Below are 20,885 nucleotides of genomic sequence, written 5' to 3'. Positions count from 1 at the left end.
GGAATTATTTTTGCATAACTGAAGTCTTAGAAAACTTGGAGAGTGGTGTACCCTGTCATAATTTATTAGACATGTACTAGCTGAAATGCTAGTACTACAATAAGACCACATCACCAATGTTAAGAGGGCTCGCCAGTTATTGCAGGTCTGTCCCGAAGTTTGGGGTACAACCAAGGATATGGATTGTCCGTATGATGAAAAATAAGGATGTGAACAGATCTTTTTTTGTTTTTGTTACTTTTTAAAAAAATGTTGTTTGTAGTTTCTTTCTTTTTTGGTTTTTTTAATGACAATTAGAAATAAACAAAATAAAGCAATATATCTAGTTCATAGCCATAAAACCCCACTCAGGGGCCCACCCCTACCCCACTCTTGGACCCTCTTACCCTGTAGTTGACATTTCTTCATGAGGTAGGAATGATCCCCAGTTACTCCTGCCATGCTCCTGCTGCTATTGGAAATAGTACCAGCAGACTAAGGTTGGCACCATTATTAAAATGGTGCTGCCAGGCAAAGGCTGGTGCTAGTTTGTATGGCAAAAATTAATAATCACATAGACCTTGGTCTTCTAGCGCCATTTCCATTAGTGCAGGGCAGGAGTGACTGGATATCACTCTTGCCTCGTGAACTATAGGGTGGGAGCTCCTGGGAGTGTTTGGGGGTTTTTTTTGGAAATGCTGATAGCATTACATTTTCTTTAAATGTAATGTAAGGTGATGAAAATTCTGAGAAACACTTCTCCTCTACAAAGGATTTTAACCTCTTCTCACACTTACAAGACCCCCTGTTGATGTGTTCCCTTTTTGGATTAGGAAGAGATGGACAAATGCTTAAAATGATTTAGGAACCTGGCATCTAACTGCTCCCTTGTATCTTGTGCTATCAGTTGTAGATTCCTGAATCCTTCATGTATCTTTGTTGTTCTTCTTGCACTTTATGTCTACCAAAGGACAAAGAAAAACTGGCACTCACAGGAGGACTGAATGATGCAATACGGAATATAGGCAGGCTCCATTTGTGCAAAAAGATTACTCAATCTGATGTGCCAATTGGAGGTTTTATGATGTTACAGCACCAAGAGGATTTGTGCTTCCTGATTCTATTTCCTTGTGGATGTTGGCAGAGGAGCTGAATCACGCCAAAAAATAGCTGATAGCTGCTCAGTTTGTCTGCAGAAGGAAAAAGACAGAAGGAGATATTCACTACATTTCCTCCCGAGATTAAATCATTAGTCAGAGACCAAGCAAAGCAAAAGAGCAGGCTATGGGCTGAAAAATAGCCTGCTAGAGTGATGCCAGAATCAAGTCACTGTCTGACATGGCAGGGAGCCAGTTCTGGTAGTTGGACAACAGGAGGCTAATAAGGAAGGATCGCTGTGAGTACAATTTATTTCATATAGACAAGTGTAATTGCAGACATTATGAAGAGGAACCACATTTTCCAATAATGGGTACTGGGACAGAGTATTATCGCAGTCTTTGTTGTTTTGGGTGAAGGAGTTTTTCTGGACTGAGTTTATAACTCTGGAAACTAGTCCACTCAGCAATCCACCAAGATCTGCAAACGCTTGCTCCGTGTGGGCACACTGAAACTGACAAATGATTTACTGAAGCCAAGGCTTTTGATTCAAGGGGACTTTTATTCACTATTATAAGAGAGAACTTTGAAAAGGATGCAGTGTTTCCTTTTCTTCCCTGTACTTCATTAGAACTGTTTGTTTGAGCAGGGTATAGACATTTTTCATTTACACCTAACTATTTTTCTGTGTAGTGGAGTATGCTGTTTATTTCTAGTGAACCAAATTATTGACATTCTCAGTCATTGTCTGTATTATTTCATTGCATTCACAGTTTTTTCTCCCATTTTGACAAATTCTGTTTTTTCTTTATTGCTGCATAAGTAGAATTGTTCAAGAAAACTTTAATACTGTGTGATAAGTGTGGCATGATTAATTGTGTGATCTGGAGTTTCCTGAGGAGTGTCCCAAGCATGGTATTGGGGCTGATTGGCGATGCTATCTCACTCCCCTCCAGGTTTGTAAATTCACAGTATTACACCCTTTTCTCTTTTTTATTACTGGGGATTTGAGTAATATATTTTCTCCTAGGGTTGCCCTCTCCCTTGGCACCTGGTAATCTAAATACCTCAGAGGAAAGATTCACAAATGAAATTTCCTTCATTTTTCATTCATTTTGTTTAAACACAAATTACATATTAACATAGTTACATAGTAATGATTGCAGAAAAAGACCAGTCTGCCCAGCAAGTTTCTTTTGGTAGTAACTGCCAATCCGTGCAAGTTACCCCCAAGACTTATGTTAAGGGTAGCAATATTTATAGTTGAAACCAAACAAATATGAAACCCATTACAAAATTGTTTTTACATAGTGAGCAGCCTTCATGATAATTTTGACAATGCTGCTTGAACTTGCTTTGCTTTTTGGACTTGGCCATAGAAGCAGTCCTGTGTTTTATCCCTAATGTGCATATCAGTATCCCAGAGCATAAAAGTTGGGGCCTAGCATTGGCTGTGTCTGAATCTAATTCCCCATTTTTTCTCCTGTTGTCAAAGCAAAGAGCAATGTTGAAGTTATGTTACAAACTTCAGACTAATTAGTTAAAGATAGTAATCCCTGTGCCTTCTGTTAAGGGTAGTAACTGTAGCTCCATGCAGGTTACCCCCATGCACGTTACCCCCATGCACCCTTTTCTTCATTTCCAACTTCTAGACCGTGGTTTTCCCATGTCCTTTTGAATTCTTTTACTGTTTTTGTCCTCACTACTTTATCTGAGACATCTCTTCAGTGGCCTGACTCAGCCTGTCTTGCAGCCTCCTTTCCCACAGGGGACCTCAGCAAGCTTAATCTCCAGTCTTGCCAAGCTTCTCATTGCCAAGTTCCAGCCCTATATAACACAGCCCTGCCATTGTATCCTTGCCTCTTCATAGAGCCACCCTTGGCTCTCTGACCTGGCTACTTGTGCCTTGTGGCCTTCGGGCCTTCATTCTCCTTGCCTTGCCTTGTGGCCTTCAGGCCTTCTTGATCCTTGCCTTGCCTTGCCTTATGGCCTTTGGGCTTTCTTGCTCCTTGCCTTGCCCTGTGGCTTTCGGGCCTAATCTGTCTTGTATCCTGCCTTGTGACCTTCAGACCTGCTCCATCTTGTGCCCTGCTTTGTGGACTATCCAAGCCTTCCTGTAGCCTAGTGGCCTACGTGGCTCCAGCCTTGTTGCCTTCGGGCTTCTGTATCTTCTGTTCTGTGTTCCCTTGTCTGCCTTGTCTATATCTTGCCCTTGTCTGCCTAGTTTAGTCCTTGTCCAATCCTGTCCTTGTCTGTCTGATCTTGTCCTGCCTTGCCCTGCCCTGTCCAAGCCTTGCCTTGTCCAGCCTGTACCAAGCCTTTACTTATCCAGCCTGTCCAAGCCTTAACTCATCCAAGTCTTGCTCTAGCCTGCCCTGCCTTATCCAACTAAACTCACCATAATGTACTGCCACTACAAAGACCTACTGGCCCCCAGAATCAAGGGCTCAGCCTTCAGGGGAAAGGGCTGGCTAGGCGGAAGACTGGCCGTTTTTTAGCTCAGTATCCTGTCTTGTTGGCCTGTACAGCTCCAGGTGATGTACCCAGAGTCCAGAAATCTTGACAGAATGAAGAGGCCAACTATCATCCACTGAAGTGTGTACCAACCCCATAGTCTAGCTGGCGAGTCCAAAATAGATTTTTCTGCTACCTCCAAAACTAATATTGTTCCTGATTTAACACTACAGGATCCCTTAGAAAAAAATGTTTCTGCCTTGTTTGCTTAGTTCAGGGTCCTTTCAAGATCTTTCAGTGCTTTCAATGTCCTTCTAATTCTGAAAGCTAGAGATGCAAAAAGTGTAGTTCTAAGCCTTCACAGACATGATTTTCTTGTGGGCATTTGGTGGTGCTACCTAAGCCACAAATGCTGGAAGCTGCCTGCAATCAAGCTACTGAGGAAACTTCTGGCACAAGTCTTTTGAATAGCACAGGTCTCTTGAAAACCACAGTTTGCCAAGTTAATTCTAACTACACAACTAATACAACCATAGCTTGTTCAAGTGGTTTAAACCCCTTACCTGAAAAAGTAAAATTTTCTTCTGATTCCAGCTTAGAAAACCTGGGGCAAGTGAAAGCATTGCTTAATTCAGTTCTGTTCCCATCAAAGCTAATTAATTCTGCTTCTAGAGGTCAGACAACACAGATAGTTGCAGCAACTTGTTAGCAAGATCAACGCTGACAGCTAAGAAGGGAGCATGCACTTTTTTCTGTCTACCTCCTAAAAATCTTCGTACTGGGCACACAGCTCAAAGACTAGATCCCATACTGTTCAACAGTCCATGCCAGACTGCTGTTCTGCTGCCAGGAACGTCCAGTATCCTTTGTCATTGAATAACTAAAGTGAGAACACTTTTAAAGCCTCTGCTTCAAGAGGAGCTTGGTTCAGCAGCCATGGTTCTGCCTCAGCCTCTTGAAGGACTCCAATCCAGATGATCTACTCTGGGAGGAAAAGTTCAGTGTAACAGACACAGCTCAACAAGTACATTCCATTCCAGCTGAGCCTTTCAAGGAAAGAACCTGCAGCCACAGCTTGCTCCAGTGGGAACTTGCCTTGTTCAGCCCTTCACCATTACCTTTGAGGGACTCCAGTTCTGTAATCCTGTGAAGAAATGTGCATCTAGAGGGAGGAACTACTGTTCCAGCCTTGGAATGCCCAGAAGAGAGGGTGCTGTTCCAGCCTTGGAATGCCCTAAAAGGGGTGTTGCTCTTGACCTTGGATGCCCAGAGTGTGGCATTTCTCTGGTTAAGGTGGAGCCCATCCTTTCGGAAAAGTCTCCCCTTTCCCCAAAACTTTCCCCAGTTCCTTACAAAACTGAATCCCTCTTCCCTGCACCATCGTCTCATCCACGCATTGAAACTCTGGAGGTCTGCCTGCCTCTGGGGACTTGCACGTGGAACAGGAAGCATTTCAGAGAATGCCACCCTGGAGGTTCTGGATTTCAGCTTCCTACCTAAAATCCTAAATTTGACTTCCAGAACCTCTCCCCCACATTTTCCTATGTCATTGGTGCCCACATGTACCACAACAGCCGGCTCCTCCCTAGCACTGTCTATAATCCTATCTAGGTGATGCGTGAGGTCTGCCACCTTCGCACCAGGCAGGCAAGTTATCAGGCGGTCCTCACGTCCACCAGCCACCCTGCTATCTACATTTCTAATAATCGAATCACCAACTATGATGGCCGGCCTAACCCTTCCCTCCTGGGCAGTAGCCCTGGGAGACTTGTCCTCAGTGCGAGAGGACAATACATCACCTGGAGAGCAGGTCCTTGCTACAGGATCACTTCCTGCTACACCAGGGTGATGTTTTTCTCCTACTGTGAGACATTTCTGATCCAAGGCAGCACTGGGGCTGCCAGACTGGATTTGGGACTTGGCTACTATGTCCCTGAAGGTCTCATCAATGTACCTCTCTGTCTCCCTCAGCTCCTCCAAGTCTGCTACTCTAGCCTCCAGAGATTGGACTTGTTCCCTGAGAGCCAGGAGCTCTTTGCACCGAGTGCACACATACAATCTCTCACTGGCGGGTAAAAAATCATAGATGTGACACTCAATGCAAAAGACTGGAAAGCCCCCCTCTTGCTGCTGGACTGCTGCCTTCATCTTAGTTTTATTCCTAGTTAAGTTTAGGATACTAAGGGCGTTGGAATGAGAGTACTTTAAATTTACAGGTGAATTTATTAATTAATCAGCTAGTGTCCTACAAGGGGATGATTAAACTTTCAATAAGGGCTGGTACAATAGTATGATTTAGATAAGACCCTGATTGATTTTTAATGAGAAAGTGTCTCGTGGCTAAAAATCAAGTGGGTGGGAAAGACAGACACTAGAATTAACTATTTCTGGCTTGCTTATTACCTCAGGCACACACAAACTCTAAAGATTATATCCCTTAATTTCACCTTTCACCAAACGCACAATGGCTCTAGTATTTATTGCCAGAGGATGTGGTTAAGGCAGTTAGCATAGCTAGGTGTAAAAAGGTTTTGGACAAGTTCCTGGATGAGAAATCCATATACTGCTATTAAGCAAATTGACTTAAGGAATAGCCACTGCTTACCACTGGCTTTAGTAGTATGGGATTTGTTTACTGTTTGGGTATTTTCCAGGTACTTGTATCCTGGAGTGGCCACTGTTGGAAACAGGATGCTAGAGTTGATGGACCTTAAGTCTGACCCAATATGGCAACTTCTTAGGTTCTTAATTGTGTGTGGGAAGAGCAAGATGAGGTTGGAGGGGGGAGGTGGACAAGGCTGTAAGGTTCACCTAGGGTACCGAATACCCTTGCACTGGCCCTGGGCTCAACGTCAGGTGATATAAATCTTAGATAGGAAAGTAGATACTTCTATTGAGGGGTTCCTAACCAGCCATGCAGCTTAAGTAATGAAAATGGTGAGTTTTATTAATAAAGGAATGAATTCCTGTTGCATTCTAATTAATTTGTACTTCGTGAATGAGCCCAGGATGGAGGTAGTCATTCACTGGGGTTGCCTTGTGCTAACTGGGAGCTCGAGAATGGAATAAGTATTCCAAAACTGATTGCCCTATACAAGCTTTCAGAGCCATTTCAACTTTAAGATAGCACCTCCAGTAAAACAACTGAAAACAAGTTTTGCAGCAAGTCTTGGGAAACCCTGCAGAGTTGGTGGATGTGCCTGAGGGATCCTAGCTATTAGAATAACACTTTGCTGGAAACAATGAAGATACGAATATTGAGGACAGTACTAATGCTGCTGGAGAGGCAGAAGTGCATGTTTGTTTGGCTTCTTCTACTGTTGAGATTATGTAGTATGACATTTTTTACTTTCTCACTAACAAAGCAGCTCATGCCTCCACAAACATAACATCCTGGGTTGAACGCATCACTGGCATCCTTATCCTGAAACTGCTTTACTTCTGGTTTTGTAGCTGCCCCAGCAGTTCCTGCCTCTACTACATCTTAGCTTCTTACATCATCCATCAATGCTGGCATTCCGACCTTGCTTGAGTTGTCCATGCATTCGGGCTTACTGACACCTCCAAATCCAGGGAGCCTGCCAACAGTCTTTCTCCTGGCAGCTTTTCTAAGAATGAAAACACAAAAATCTCTGGAGCAATTGCATGGATGACATGCACGCCAATTGAAGTATATTTATTTATTTTAAAAACTTTGATTTTATTTATTTAAAATATACTTATTTTATCACCTTCCTGATACATATCTCTCAAGGCAATTTGCAACAGTTTTCATAACACAAATTAAAAATATCCAACTCCAAAAGTTCAAGGTACATATGACTTAAGGAGAGAAATGATAATGAAGTACTTATCTAACATCCACCCTCTGCTGCAATGGCCCTCAGATTGATAGACCAGGTTGAAGTGCTGCAAGATATGAGTCATGGCAGGACCCGGGATTTCTGCCCACCACATTCAGATTTCACAGGTGTGTGTCTCACACAGTTATGGAAGGCCCCTTCACCTTTCAACAAAGCAATATAAGTGCAATGTGTGTGTGTGTGTGTGTGTAGTCTGTTGAATCCATCGTGTTAGGTAGGTCAGCATTGTATTAAAAATCTCTTTTGAAGTCCTGCCATTGTTGCCTCTTATTGGGAAACTGAATATACATCCTAACTAGTCTGTGCAGGGCTGATGGAAACATCTGGAGAAAATGCTTTGTTCCATCCCACCAGCTGCAACACTGTAGTTTGAAAAGTCCCAGAAGCAAGATAATGTAACAAGTCAAGTGTTTGAAAAGCCCAGCTATAGTGTGAGACCCAGTTGTCTGAAGGTTAGTGTCAGGTTTTAACTCCTAATATGGGTAACTAAAAGCTTCGAAGTGCCATGGAGTACATGTGGATTATCACTTTCTTTGGCATGCCTAGTAGATTGGTCTTGGACGTTAATATGTGTGGGAATGGCTGACAAATACTTCTCTTCTGCTAGTCCTGGCAGCCTCCTTTTTCTTTCCTCTGTCAATTTTCCCTCTTCCTCCTCCCACTCATGCTCTCTTTCTCTCTCGTTCTCTGTCCCTTCTACCTCCTGCTCTTTTCTTTCTCTCACTCTCCTTGTCTCTCTCCTTTGAATCTTTCCCCCCTCCTACCACAGCTCCTCCTTCTCCAAAAACTAGAACACCTCCATTCTGAAACTCACAACGTATGCCAGCATCTGAGTCTTTTATATAGCATATACACTAAAAAGTCCACACGTGTCCAAAGCAGATGTTAACAATTAAGCTTTAATGAATACACTAAATAGTGAGTAAAGGAGAGCATATCATGCTATTTCATGTGCATATATTAAAACCTATTGATCTTTTATTTACATGCAGCTGGCATTAATTTTAGCGCTCTAACCTTTAGTCCATAGTCACAGATAAAATAGTAGTAAAAGATAGTGAAAAGAAAATATATGAATATTTATCAAATAGTAAAGGGGAGGGATGTCACAGGCTACAGTCTTGGACATCTTTAAGGTCCTTTTCAGAGGCCACATAATTGGATATTTGGAAAGAAACAGCACAGAAGTCAGTTCAGAAGTTAGTCAGAACACTGGATATCTAATAATAAGAAATCTTGAAGGAACTGATAAATGCTAAAGGGAAATTTTATAGCCTTCAGATTGAGGAAAATCAGTTTCAATTGCTATGTCTTAGACTTTTTATGGAAAAAGCTAATAGATTAGCTGGTGGAAGATTAGCGTTATGCCAAAAATATCAAATTGGAGCCCAATTTTATTACAGCCCTAATTTTCAGAGCAGCCTTACATATGTAAGTCCATTTTGAAAAATAGTGGGACCATGCATACTTTAGCATGGCATAGGCATGCACATTTAAATCTGCTAGACAGCAGGTGTAAATGTCCAAGTGGACATTTGCACACATACTTTTGAAAATTAAGACATCCATATTCAAAAGCCTTTTAGACGGATAACATAATCTTTATCTGTCTAAATGGCTTACCTAGCTATATTTATCCCTTATCCCACTGAATTCTAGCTAGGCAACTACTTACCTGGCTAGAATTTAGCCAGATAAGAAGGGAGCGTTCCATAGGTGGGCAAGAGACATTCTGAGGAGGAGCGGAATTAGCCACAAGTTTTGTGTTTAATTCTGGTTGAGCCATAGGACCATCCTAAAGTTAATTGGTTAGATATAACTGGCTAACTTTAAGATAGCCGGATATATTCAGTGGCGCATCGCTAACTAGCCAAGCTGCACAGCAGCTGAAAATGGACCCCCTTACATACACATGTAAATTATTTTCTGCTCCATCTCCACCCCCAGGAATGCCTCTTTGCAGTATGCCTAAATGTATGCATGAAATTGCTTCCATGCAGACTTTTAAGCATACAACCCCCAGGCAAACCCCTATATATCTTCAGTTTTAAGAGGATTTAGCATCAGGAAGTATCATTGCATCCAAGAAAACATACTGTACATGAGAGACCAGATGAAAGCTGGGCAGATAGAACAATGAAGCAAGGGGAACGGAAAAAGTAGTAATAGGGAGGTGCAGTACATTTGCATACTTCTCCTAGCTGCCTTGGTGGTTGATTTTGGAAGTCATCATGCCCCTAAATGGTCCTGAGCTTCTCCTACCCTGTGCTCTTCAAGCAGCAAGACAGATACTGGATAGGTTGCAGTACATCTGCATACTTTTTCTTCTGCTTCAGAGGACATTCTGTCTCCCTTGGTCTTCCACCAGCTGACCAGGAGATGCATGCCATAGCATTAACTCAGGTGAATAGATTTCTTGCTCTTGGTTTTCCCTATGGCCCACTACACCTACTCTTCATGATGCTAATCCTTCCCAGAATTATTCCCTGCTGCAAATCACTACTAACATCAAGTTTAATATCACCATTCTGTACTTTCTTTACCTCACCTGACATTCTGTCTTCTGCCCTATCTACTGCTCTTTATCTTCAAAGTTTTCTTTCTTTCATCTAGCCATCTCCACTCTCCCTGTCATCGTCAGCACAACTCCATCTCTCTTTCCATTTTCTCACACTCCTCCTCCTACTCTTAGCTGTGAATTTCAATCCCATAGCTGGCCCTCAGTCAACTTTTACCCCATCTGTGCACATCAAACCATGACCCCTCTTCCCCTCCTTCCTCCCTCTTTTCTTTCTTTCTCATGTTCCCTGTGGAATACCTGCTCTATTTCCAACAAGTTCATGACCTCATTATTTCATACACTTCATCTTCTTGTCTTGACTGAAACTTGGCTTTTTCCTGACGAATCTGCTTCAACTGTGGTTTTCTCTCATGGAGGTTATCTTTTCTCCCATACACTTCACACAGTAGATCATGGTGGTGGTAAACTGATGCTGGCTCCCCTCTTGTAGATTTCAACTCCTCTTCTACCTCAATCCCTCTCGTTTTCTTCCTTTGAGACCCACTCCATCTGCCTATTCACCCCACCATTTCTCCAACTAACTGATAAATCTCCATTCTCCATTCTCAACAACTTTAATTTTTGGGTTTCTTTTCTCCTGGAAACATCTTCCCCTTCCTTATTCATGGAAACTTAACTCCATGCTGATGATCCTTTTGACTCTTATGCCTCAAAACTCCTTGCTTCAACACCCTCATTTGATTCCCAGCCCTGCTCTACTCACTGCCTTGACTTAGTGCTTTCTTCTAACTGCTGTCTCTCAAACTTTTCCACCTCAGTTCTTCCCCTCTCAGACCATCATCTGATAACTTTCATACTAAACACCCTTCTCACACAGCCTCATCCAGTCACCATCAACACTTTAAGGAATCTCCAGGCTGTTGACCCTTGTATCCTCTCCTTTACTGTCTCATATCTTCTCTCCTCCACTACATTGTCTGATTCAGTTGATGGTGCAATTTCTTCTTACAATACTATACTTTCCTCTTCTTTAGACACCCTTGCTCCATCCCTTACCCAATCAGTTTGGTGAACCAAAGACCAACCTTGGTTGACCCCCAGAATTAGTTTCTTACATTCCTGTCCCCACACTGCAGAACATCTCTGACTAAAATCGCATTCGTGCTGACCTCCTTCCAGTCTACTATTGCACTTGCCAACCAAGACTACTATGGCCATCTGACAAATTCTTGCATCCAACCCTTGACATCTCTTTGCCACATTCAATTGTCTCCTCAAATTGCTTTTGTCTTCCACCCCTACCTTCGTTCTCTGCCTGATTAATTCCATGACGAGGTTCAAAAAATTAGTCGAGTTCTCAACCAGGTCACCTCTATTTCCCCCCTCCCTGACTTCATTCCTCTCTCCTTCTTCTGGTCCCTGCCCCCTCTCCTCCTTTTCTGAAATCACAGTGAAGGGAACTGCTCATCTTCTCTCCTCCTGCACCTTTACTGTTTGCTTCTATGACCCAATTCCCACCCAGCTCCTCATCTCTATTTCCCCTCCAGTCATCCCTTCCATTTGTCACATCTTCTTCCTGTCACTTTGCACTGCACCTGTTTCTACTACCATCAAATATGCTATCACATTATATCTAAAAAAAAAAAAACCCTCACTGGACCCAGCCTGCCCTGCTAACTCTCATCCCACATTCCTCCTCTCTTTTGCAGCTAAACTATTCTAACATGCTGTTCACTTCCACTCTCTTGACTTTCTTTCATCTCAAACCATTCTCAATCCATTCAAGTCTGTTTTTCACTCTCTGAATTCCACAGAAACAGCCCTTACCAAAGTTTCCCATTACCTGTTTAAGGCTAAAACCAGGGACCTTTACTCATTCCTTATTCTTCTTGACCTACTTGTTGCTTTTGACACTGTTGATCACTACCTACTCATTGATACTCTGGATTTCAGGACTCCATCCTGTCTTGGTTCTGTTCTTACCTCTCCCATCGTACTTTTAGTGTGTCTTCTGATAGATCCTCCACTACCACCATGCTTCTATTGATTGGTGTGCCTCAGGTCTCTGTCCTGGGCTCTCTTCTCGCAGTAAACTAATTCCCTTGGTGCTCTTATATTGTCTCATGGCTTTCAATTCCATTTTTATACTAATGATTCCCACATTTATCTCTCTACATCAGAAATGCCATTAGGAATCGAGTCCCAAATCTCAGCCTGCTTGTCTGACATTGCTGCTTGGATGTACCTGGCCAAGACAGAACTCCTTACCTTTCCCCTCCCCTCCCCACCTCACCAAACCCACTTCCCCCTCACCCTCCTTTCTCTATTTCTGTGTATTCACTGTCATCCTCCCAGCCCCTCAGCCCGCAATCATGGGTCATCTTTGATGCTTCTCTTTCTCTGCACATATCCAAAACCGCTAAAATGTGTCATTTCTTTCTCTAAAATATAACCAAAATCTATCTCTTTCTTTCTGAGTACACTGTCAGAACCTTTATCCACTCTTTCATCTCCTCCTGTTTAGACTACTGAAACTTGCTCTTCACAGGTATTCCACTGAACCATCTTTCTCCACTACAATCTATCCACAATTCAGCAACAAGATTTATTTTTCGCTAAAGTAGCTACACCCATATAACCCTATCTTCTCAAGTCACTTCATGGGATCCACAGTTTAAGCTCCTCTTATTCATCTATAAGATCCTTCACTTTGCAGCTCCTCACCATCTCTTATCCCTCCCTTCACCCCTCCTCATGAACTCTGCTCATCAGGCAACTCACTCCCAGCTATGCCTTTCTCTACCACCAATTCGCAGTTCAGTGCTTTCCACCTGGCTGCACCATAATGCTTAGAATAGACTTTCTGAGTTGGTGCATCATACTCCCTCTCTTGCCTTATTCAGATCCAGTCTAAAAGCCCACCTTTTTGAGGTTGCTTTTAAATCTTAATCCCTGATTATCCCACTTACAGCCTTACTGATTTTAACCATTTTCTTAGTAAATGAAATTTCCAAAGTCTCTTCTACCCTCTGTTTGTCCTTAGATTGTAAGCTCTACTGAGTAGGGACTGTCTCTTATGTGTTTTTATAAAGTGCTGTGTAGATTTAGAAATAGAAATGAACGTCATTGGCCAAAAAGAATTTGTTTTCTCTGTTTACTGATGAAAAGGGAAGGAGTAAGTCTTAATTTTCATCCTTTTGGTTTATTCCACAGTAGCTTAAGCTAACAAACATACTGAACAATTGTGAGAAAGCATAATGATATTTATGCAGTACCCTTATTTGGGTCACTTTAAAGGTTGGAAAGTTGGCATTTGGTTTTATTCCTAGAATTAATCCCTTCAAACTTCAAATTTGCTGTACATGAACATTTTTCATAATTGATATTGGTTTCTTGATGTATTTTTTTCTGTGTGAACTTTCATTACCTCTGTTACAATCAAATAAGATACCATTGTAAATTACTGTTGAATGCTATTTTATATATTAAGAACAAAGCAATGCATTTGTGAAGCAGATAGTATTTTACATACACACAAACACACATCTACATATATAGTATATTGGATCTAGGCTTTAAATAAAATAAAAATGATGTGTGGGTACCTAAAATGGTATATTTGTCAGAAAACCCTAAAATAGGGTAAGTAACATCACTAATGTTTTAAATGATTTAAAAGATGCTTAATGTTGCAAGCTTTATTACACAATGGCAAAGAATATCAAAACTATAAAAAAAAATAAAATTCAAAAAATAAAATTGGCACAATAACACACACATATATTTATCAATTGCCCTAGTCAATCATTTTTCATTCACACCGCTTCTAAACTCTCTATAGTGTTGTGCATTTATAACATGTATAGATATCATAAAACATACATAAAATGCTATGTATATAATTTATTATGGTTTGGCATTAAAATTTTCTTGTTTTGGCAGCATGTTTTTTTTTAATGGCAGTGAATGTTATATCTGATGGAAACAAACTATTGACCAATATAGCATTAACGAAAAAAAAAATCAACAAACTAAATAACCAAGCTAACTAGTTCCATAAACTAAAGGGTTTTTAAATAATATGAAACTCTTCCCTAATGAAAATCTCACACAGATGAAAAATCTTTTACAAAATGTTGGCAGTATGATGCTTCTCACCTAAACAGTGACATCCTGACTTTTCTTTATCTTTATAAATTTAATAGAGAAAATTATGAAGCATGTGATCTATCTGGTTGCATTACTGGATTACATAATTCTTACAGAAGCTGCTCGAGAATATTGGTATTGTTATTCATGTTAATGCATGTCAAGTTTCTAATTTACATTTGCTTCATTTCAAAAGTTTTCCTAGTGGATTAGCATGTTGATATTTAAGTTTTTTTCAGTCTGTTTGTTATGGCTTGGTCAGTGAGAAACTAAACAGAATGGAGACCCAGCAGAGCTAGAAATTCAAATTTTCAAGTTTGAAGGTGACTGAACACATGCTGGCAACCAAGTAGTTGAATCTCTGTGTGTTGTATGTTTGTTTGTTGGATCTTTGTTCTGTTTAGCTTCCTGATAGGTCTTTGGGCATTCCACTAAGCTCTGTTTGTAACCCAACAATACCAGCTTCATTATTTTTATTATTCAGCTTCATTATTATTATTATTCAGAAATGAAATATGCTAGGATTTCATGCTGAATAGGTACTGTCAAGTTCACAAAAAAATGAGACATATCTCTCATCCCTCTGACAGATGCAGAAGGAAGAACACCAAGGGCCCTATGATATTTTTATGGAAGTCAAGAACTTTCAGTTCTCTAATCTAGAAGTATTTTGATTTGTATGAGTAAAAATATTAAGATTCCTATGGTAAAAGATAACAAAGAGCAATTCTGGGAAGTCACAGTCTTCCTCCTCCTACTGCTTCCCTTTAATGTTTTAAAAGTACTGTTATTTTTGCCTGTTTTGGGAGTATGTTCAGTGAGATTAGCTAATGCTCTGCTGCCCTGTAACATTGGGAGCAGTGATTGAAAACTGAGGACTAGAAACTGGAAGTTATTAAGTTGAATTCTGTTTGGGGGTGAAAAAGATAGTTAAAATCAAATGCCAGTGTCTCTTAATGTCCTGCTGTTTTGCTTATTTTATTTATTTATTTATTTGACATTTATATGCCACCTATTACCTAGGTCCTAAGCGGCATACAAAAAAACCCATACATAATCAGGTTAAAACATACAAAAGTGACAAAAATACCAAACAAATCAAAATCCAGGATGCAGTCATCTCTACCTATATAATTATCTGAGATGTTCTGAAAAGGCTTATATACTTAGTTTATTCCTTTTTTGCCAAACACCTTTCACAAGGTGCTATCATGTATTCTTTGATTAGGGAGATTGATAAAACAGCATCAAAATAAAAACAAACAGTTGTTTTCCCATGTAAGAAAGAAGATTCTATTCTTAAATCTGTTGAAAGGCAATCCTAGTTGGAGGAAGAGTAAGAAGAATTTATAGGATTGTAAAATCAGGGACACTTGCTAGGTATGAGCCCAGTTGTCTTTATTCTTATAGAAATTACTAAAAGTTGCAAATGGCCAATTAACAGCTAAGCCTTAATAAAGAATTATATTTTATCAAAAATATTGCAAAATCCCCTGAAACTCTCCTCACTCCTCAACTCATGAATCCTAATCCTAATTTTCAAAGTAACAGGTGAATATGAACAAAGACAGGACCCAAAGACTCTGATAAATTAAACCAGCCTATGAGAATGGTGCATTATATCATGAAATACCATTTTAAAATAAATTAAAAAACGCTCTAATTCTGTACTCCAAAGGTAATCAATGCAGAGCTAAAATATCAGTCGTTTGTCTTGCATGCTTGCTAACTGATGTGTGGAAATTTTTTTTGGGTTCACATTTTTCTTTATTCTTCTGTCTTTTTTACCTACCTCCTTCGTAGCAAATTAGACGGCCGGATGAAAACAAAGGAGTTTCTAGTAGAGTCGGATCCCTCAAAGTAAATATGTTTTAAAACATTTTTTTTTTTTTGCAAGATTTCTTCATGGCCTACAACTTTTTGAGGCTTGTCCCCATTTCCCATCCCTTCTCCCTCTCTCTCCACCATTTTTCGCCATCCCATTTTTAGTTCAGTGCTTTATTGGCTTCAGGGCCATCATATTATTGTTTTGTTTCAGCCCACACGTAGGACAGCAAGCTGCAGGCAAGCTGCCAAATGACTAGGCTTGAATGTCACAACTGAAAAGAGATAATGACAGTCTCCTTAAGATGTCTTATAATTTCAGACTCCAAATTAAACCTTTCTCTGATTGATGTCACCTACTGTGCTCCAAATGCCTGCTGCACAGAGAACTATGATTAATAATTTTCAGAGTGCAGTTTAGTTTTCTTCTGAATAATCAAATCATTATTTTAAAATGCTAGCCATTTGCAACTCTTTTCCACACAAAGACATCTGGTTGTGGGGACTGAGTTTAATTTGTAATTGTTTTGGTTCAAAAGCAAGGGGTTATATAATTTTTTTTAAACAATCATTGATTAATATGTGAATTAAAAATGGGTTCTTGGCTGAACTGCTCAAGCTAACAGTGGGGTATTCCGTTCAAATCCTTGAGGGCCACAAACATGTCAGGTTTTCAGAATATACAATCTGTATGCAAATTAAATACTATTATTTAAATTATACCCCATTGTGGCAGCTAAATATTCATTGGTGATAGTTTAACTGACTTGCAGATGCAACCCCTAAGGACTGGAGTTCAATATCCATAGGTTACAGACTGTAGCTGTCTAAATTACTTATATCGACATTAAATACAGTAAGTAAGGGATAAATGGTGCTCATTCCCAGTTCAGTGCAACATATGCATTACAGAAAGGATTCTACTGCAAAGAAAAGAATGTTGATTTTAATATGTGAATGCAATTTATTAAGACTTGATACACAGTATTGAGTTTAAGCATCCACAGTGTGCCTAGCTTTCCACATATTGCCTCAAATGTAGGTTTGTGAAGAAGCTTGTCCGGATGTGCCATCTTTTGTAAGGTGTACATAATTTTACAATCAACTGTAATAAAATAAGCATTGCAGAGGAAAACAAACTAAACAGTTGGTTTATGATTTGTATTAAATTTTAGTTTCACTAAACCTATGCCTCAAACTAATATTTTTTCTCAAGGGTGGATTTATTTTATTTTTTTAAAATTGCCACTCAATATATAATAGATCTGAATAATTCAATTTCTTGAGCAAGATATAAGACTGGCCTTGGGCTTCCCCACTTACATCCCAGATTACTCTGGTAATGATAGTAAGGTGATTAAATCTAAAGCTCTAGGTCAGTAGGAACAGGCTGTATGTGTCCTACTTTTAACCCCATTATATCTATGGACCTGTAGTTCCCATTTCATGAGAAGCATATAGCAATATGGGCACTGTAAGTTATAGACCTGCTTAACAGTAAAAAAACAAAAAAAAAATTAAGGAAACTATGAGTAAAAGTAGACTTCATTGTGCTAGAGTTAGAATGATGAGAAGCTAGTAGGGATGTGCATTTGTTTCAATCCAAATGAGAGAATGTGACGAATGAATCAATTTCCACTCTGGTTTGGGACAACAGAACAGAACAGGCATGGTCTCTGAAAATATCCAAATCCTTTTCAGTTCATTCGGTTTGGTCCCATTAAAGTCTGTGGGGGAAGCAAAGCAATGCATTCTATGTATTTGAAGCCAGACAGAGTGGAACTGGGTGGAGAAGAGCCAAGAAAGGAGCAGGGACCAATTATTTTTCAGTATTTTTTTCAACCTGCCTGTCCCAGCTGGCAGCTGAGTGTCATGGCTTCATCAATTGTTTATGAAAATGGAAACTATCATGACTTTAAAGTAGTGATCATTTTGTTCAGTCATTCCTCTTCTGGATCTCAGGGGGAAGCAGAGGATCTGAAGCTTCTTTTTTCAAAGCTTAGAATGAAAAAAGATTTTGTAAAAATTTAGATTTATTTACAGGAGAAAGCAAAGTCTACTGTTAGAATTTCTCATTGACTCTGTGCCTAGCTGTGGTTTGGGGTGCTACCTAGTAGCAGTCACTGTGCCAGTGACTGCGAGAAAGATATAGACATAGAGATTGTCTGTTTCTTGCAATGTGTGGAAGTGTACATGTGCACTACAATGACGTAGAGGCAGCCTCCTTCTTTGTGTAAAAGACACAATATACTAATTCTTGTTTGTGTGATTCTTGCACTGAATTTGATTTATTTTCATAAAGATACATTTTCAAAACATTACACGCATAAAATTAGCATATACAGGTGTAAGTAGCCTCTATTCACGTATTCTGTATTTTATGAGAATTCAAACTATACGTGTATTTTTACTTTTGCACGCACATTGTGTGTAAAAATGGGGCAGTCTTGGGCATTCCCGGGTGGGACCCACAGTTATGCATGTGAGTTGCTATTTTAAAAGACACTTACATGCATATATTTTCCAACTTACTTGAATAATTCTACACCTGGTAGAAGTGATATTAAATCTGTTTATTGTGTAGTACTGACTGTGTGGGAGGTCTAGGTGAACTGGTGATCAGGCTGAAGAACCAGGAGGATCTTGATGACCTGGAGAAGGACTGGTCAAACTGGTGGATTAATTGGTAAAACTGGTAATTTCATTGACACATGCATGTTATAAATATGCCAATTTACACACATAAATTGGGGCTTAGCGGTTAAGTCCTATTTTATTTATTTTAAAGTATTTCTTTCCTGTGCTCTCCAAAGTATGGGATAGGTTACACAAGAAACATATATAGTCTCATAAAATCTCTAAACAATTTGAATGTTACTTAAAAACCAAACAAAGACCAAAAATGCCAAAACTAAAAGAATCTGAGGCTGAGAAATTGCTGCCTAAGAAGGGGATGTTAATCTCAAAAAGCCTGATTAAATGATGGGTTTTCAGTCTTCTTGAACTCCTTGGGATCTGAAATAGTGCGAACTGCATGTGGGATTGAGTTCCATATGATAGGACCAGCAGTGAAAAGGTCTTTTCACGTGTACGTACTAGCCAGGTGTGCCCTGCAGCAGGAACATCAAGAAAGAGTTGATTAGATAATCTAAGATTTCTAGTTGCCAAATAGAAATGTAAAATTGAGCTGATCCACAGACTGGTGACACTATGAAGTAGATTATGAACTATTACAGCAATCTTATATAATATGCGCCACTGCGCAGATAACCAATGAAGTGATTCAAGAACTGATGATATATGATCTGATGATATATGTTCTATTAAGTAGCCGGGCAGCGGAGCTTTGAACTGATTGTAAGGATCTGAGAGCACATTGTGGAAGACCTGTGGATAAGGAATGACAATAGTCAAGGCTTGGAGGATTAAGGCTTGTAAAATGCTGCAAAAATCAAAGGAGTCTGAGAGGTTTAATATAGTGAAATAGCCTTAGTTTTACAAATGAGGATTGCGTCATTGATTTAATATGCAATTTCATGGATAGTGTCAGGTCGAATGACACCTAGATTTCATGCTGTCTGTGAGATTGAGAGCACATGATTATCAAAGGTAACAGTTGCTGGGATTTGGTAAGGAGAGAGCAACCTAAAATTATTTATTTCTGTTTTCTTGAGATTTAAGGAAAGTTTATTATGAGCTAGCCAAGCTCTTAGGGAAGAGAGACATAGAAATGAATCAGGTAGTGGCAGCTATGTATTCTTTAGAGGTAAATAGACCTGAATATCAGGGTAAAGTCTATATGAGGTACCCAGAATAGAAAGAAGAGCTATATATTGAATAAAGCCGCAGATAGTGCAGAACCCTGAGGGACCCCAGGAAGGAGGACAATGCCGCGGCCCTCGAAGAATCACCAATGGGACCTGGGGAAGCAACGCTGTGGCCCTGCCGGAATTACCAGCTTGGGCCTTAGGAGGAGGATCTGCTCTGTAGCAAGGAGCTCTATGTCAAAGCTGGGTCGATCCCAAGAAGAAGTCCTATTGGCTGTGAGAGATGAAGAAGTAGACTGCTGCTGATATTTCAATAGGGGGGAAGTTAGAGTGTTTTTGTGTGTGAGAGAGACAGGAGCATGTGTATGTGTGTGTATGATAACATGTGTGTATGTCTGAGAGAGCATGTGAGAGAGCATGTTTGTGCATGCATTTGTGTATGTGTGTGCATGCATATGTCTAAGAGAGTGAGGAACAGCATGTGTGTGAGAGAGAGCATATGCATTTATGTGTGAGAAAACAGAAAATTTGTGTGCAAAAAACATCCGTCCTCTCTTCCTGCTAAGTATGACAATCTCGGAGCATTTAGAAATCAAAGGTTCCCAGGTATGGAAAGCAGAGGATTTTTAAAAATCCTTATGTGTTTTAATTATTGGATGTTATTTAATGTCTCTGTTTTGAAATATTTTATTGGTGTTCAGAATATTTATATGAGTTTTTAATTTTTGGTTGTTATTCTATTTGTTAGCTGTTTTGAATTATACTCTTTATTCATGTGGTTTTACTACTATTGATGAAATTTATATTTCTTGATTTTATTGTTTTATCAGGAATGGCAATGTTTATTTTTTTCCATTGTTGCATTGCCTACAGAGTCTGGCTTCTTGCGATTTCCAATTCAATTTTTGTCTACACTTTCCCTTATATTTTATAGTCTCTTTATTTTGTATTTGGTGAGGGGTTTTCTGTGTTCTGCATATATGACCGAGTTGAGGTATTCTGCTAGTATTTAGTTCCTGTGTAGTGATCTATAGCAACTTGGCTTATTCTGTTTTCCTAATAGAGAATTAATTGGTGTTTTAGAGCCTATTATAATGTTTGCATTGTTACCTTTTTAAGATCATGAGAGTCTTGAATGGGTAGATGTGAATCGGTTATTTACACTTTCGAATAATAGAAGGACTAGGGGACATTCCATGAAGTTAGCAAGTAGCACATTTAGGACTAATC

At 39.8% G+C, this 20,885-nt stretch overlaps 1 protein-coding gene across 7 annotated transcripts in view; it reads left to right on the top strand.

Moving 5' to 3' along the window:
• GPHN (gephyrin) overlaps nucleotides 1–20,885 on the top strand; it is a 1,154,395-nt gene that overhangs the window by 775,264 nt on the left and 358,246 nt on the right. For 5 of the 7 annotated variants that reach the window (XM_029598877.1, XM_029598878.1, XM_029598875.1 and 2 more), the window contains one exon: nucleotides 15,868–15,924. The exons of the other annotated variants lie outside the window; for them this stretch is intronic. In XM_029598877.1, coding sequence (XP_029454737.1) covers nucleotides 15,868–15,924 — 57 coding nt within the window. The remainder of the gene's footprint in view (nucleotides 1–15,867; nucleotides 15,925–20,885) is intronic. 7 annotated transcript variants of the gene reach the window in all.

The sequence above is a fragment of the Rhinatrema bivittatum genome, chromosome 4 (genome assembly GCF_901001135.1).
Source record: "Rhinatrema bivittatum chromosome 4, aRhiBiv1.1, whole genome shotgun sequence".
Taxonomy (NCBI): domain Eukaryota; kingdom Metazoa; phylum Chordata; class Amphibia; order Gymnophiona; family Rhinatrematidae; genus Rhinatrema; species Rhinatrema bivittatum.
Note: the sequence above shows the minus strand (reverse complement) of the source record. Positions and strands in the feature narration are given on the sequence as shown.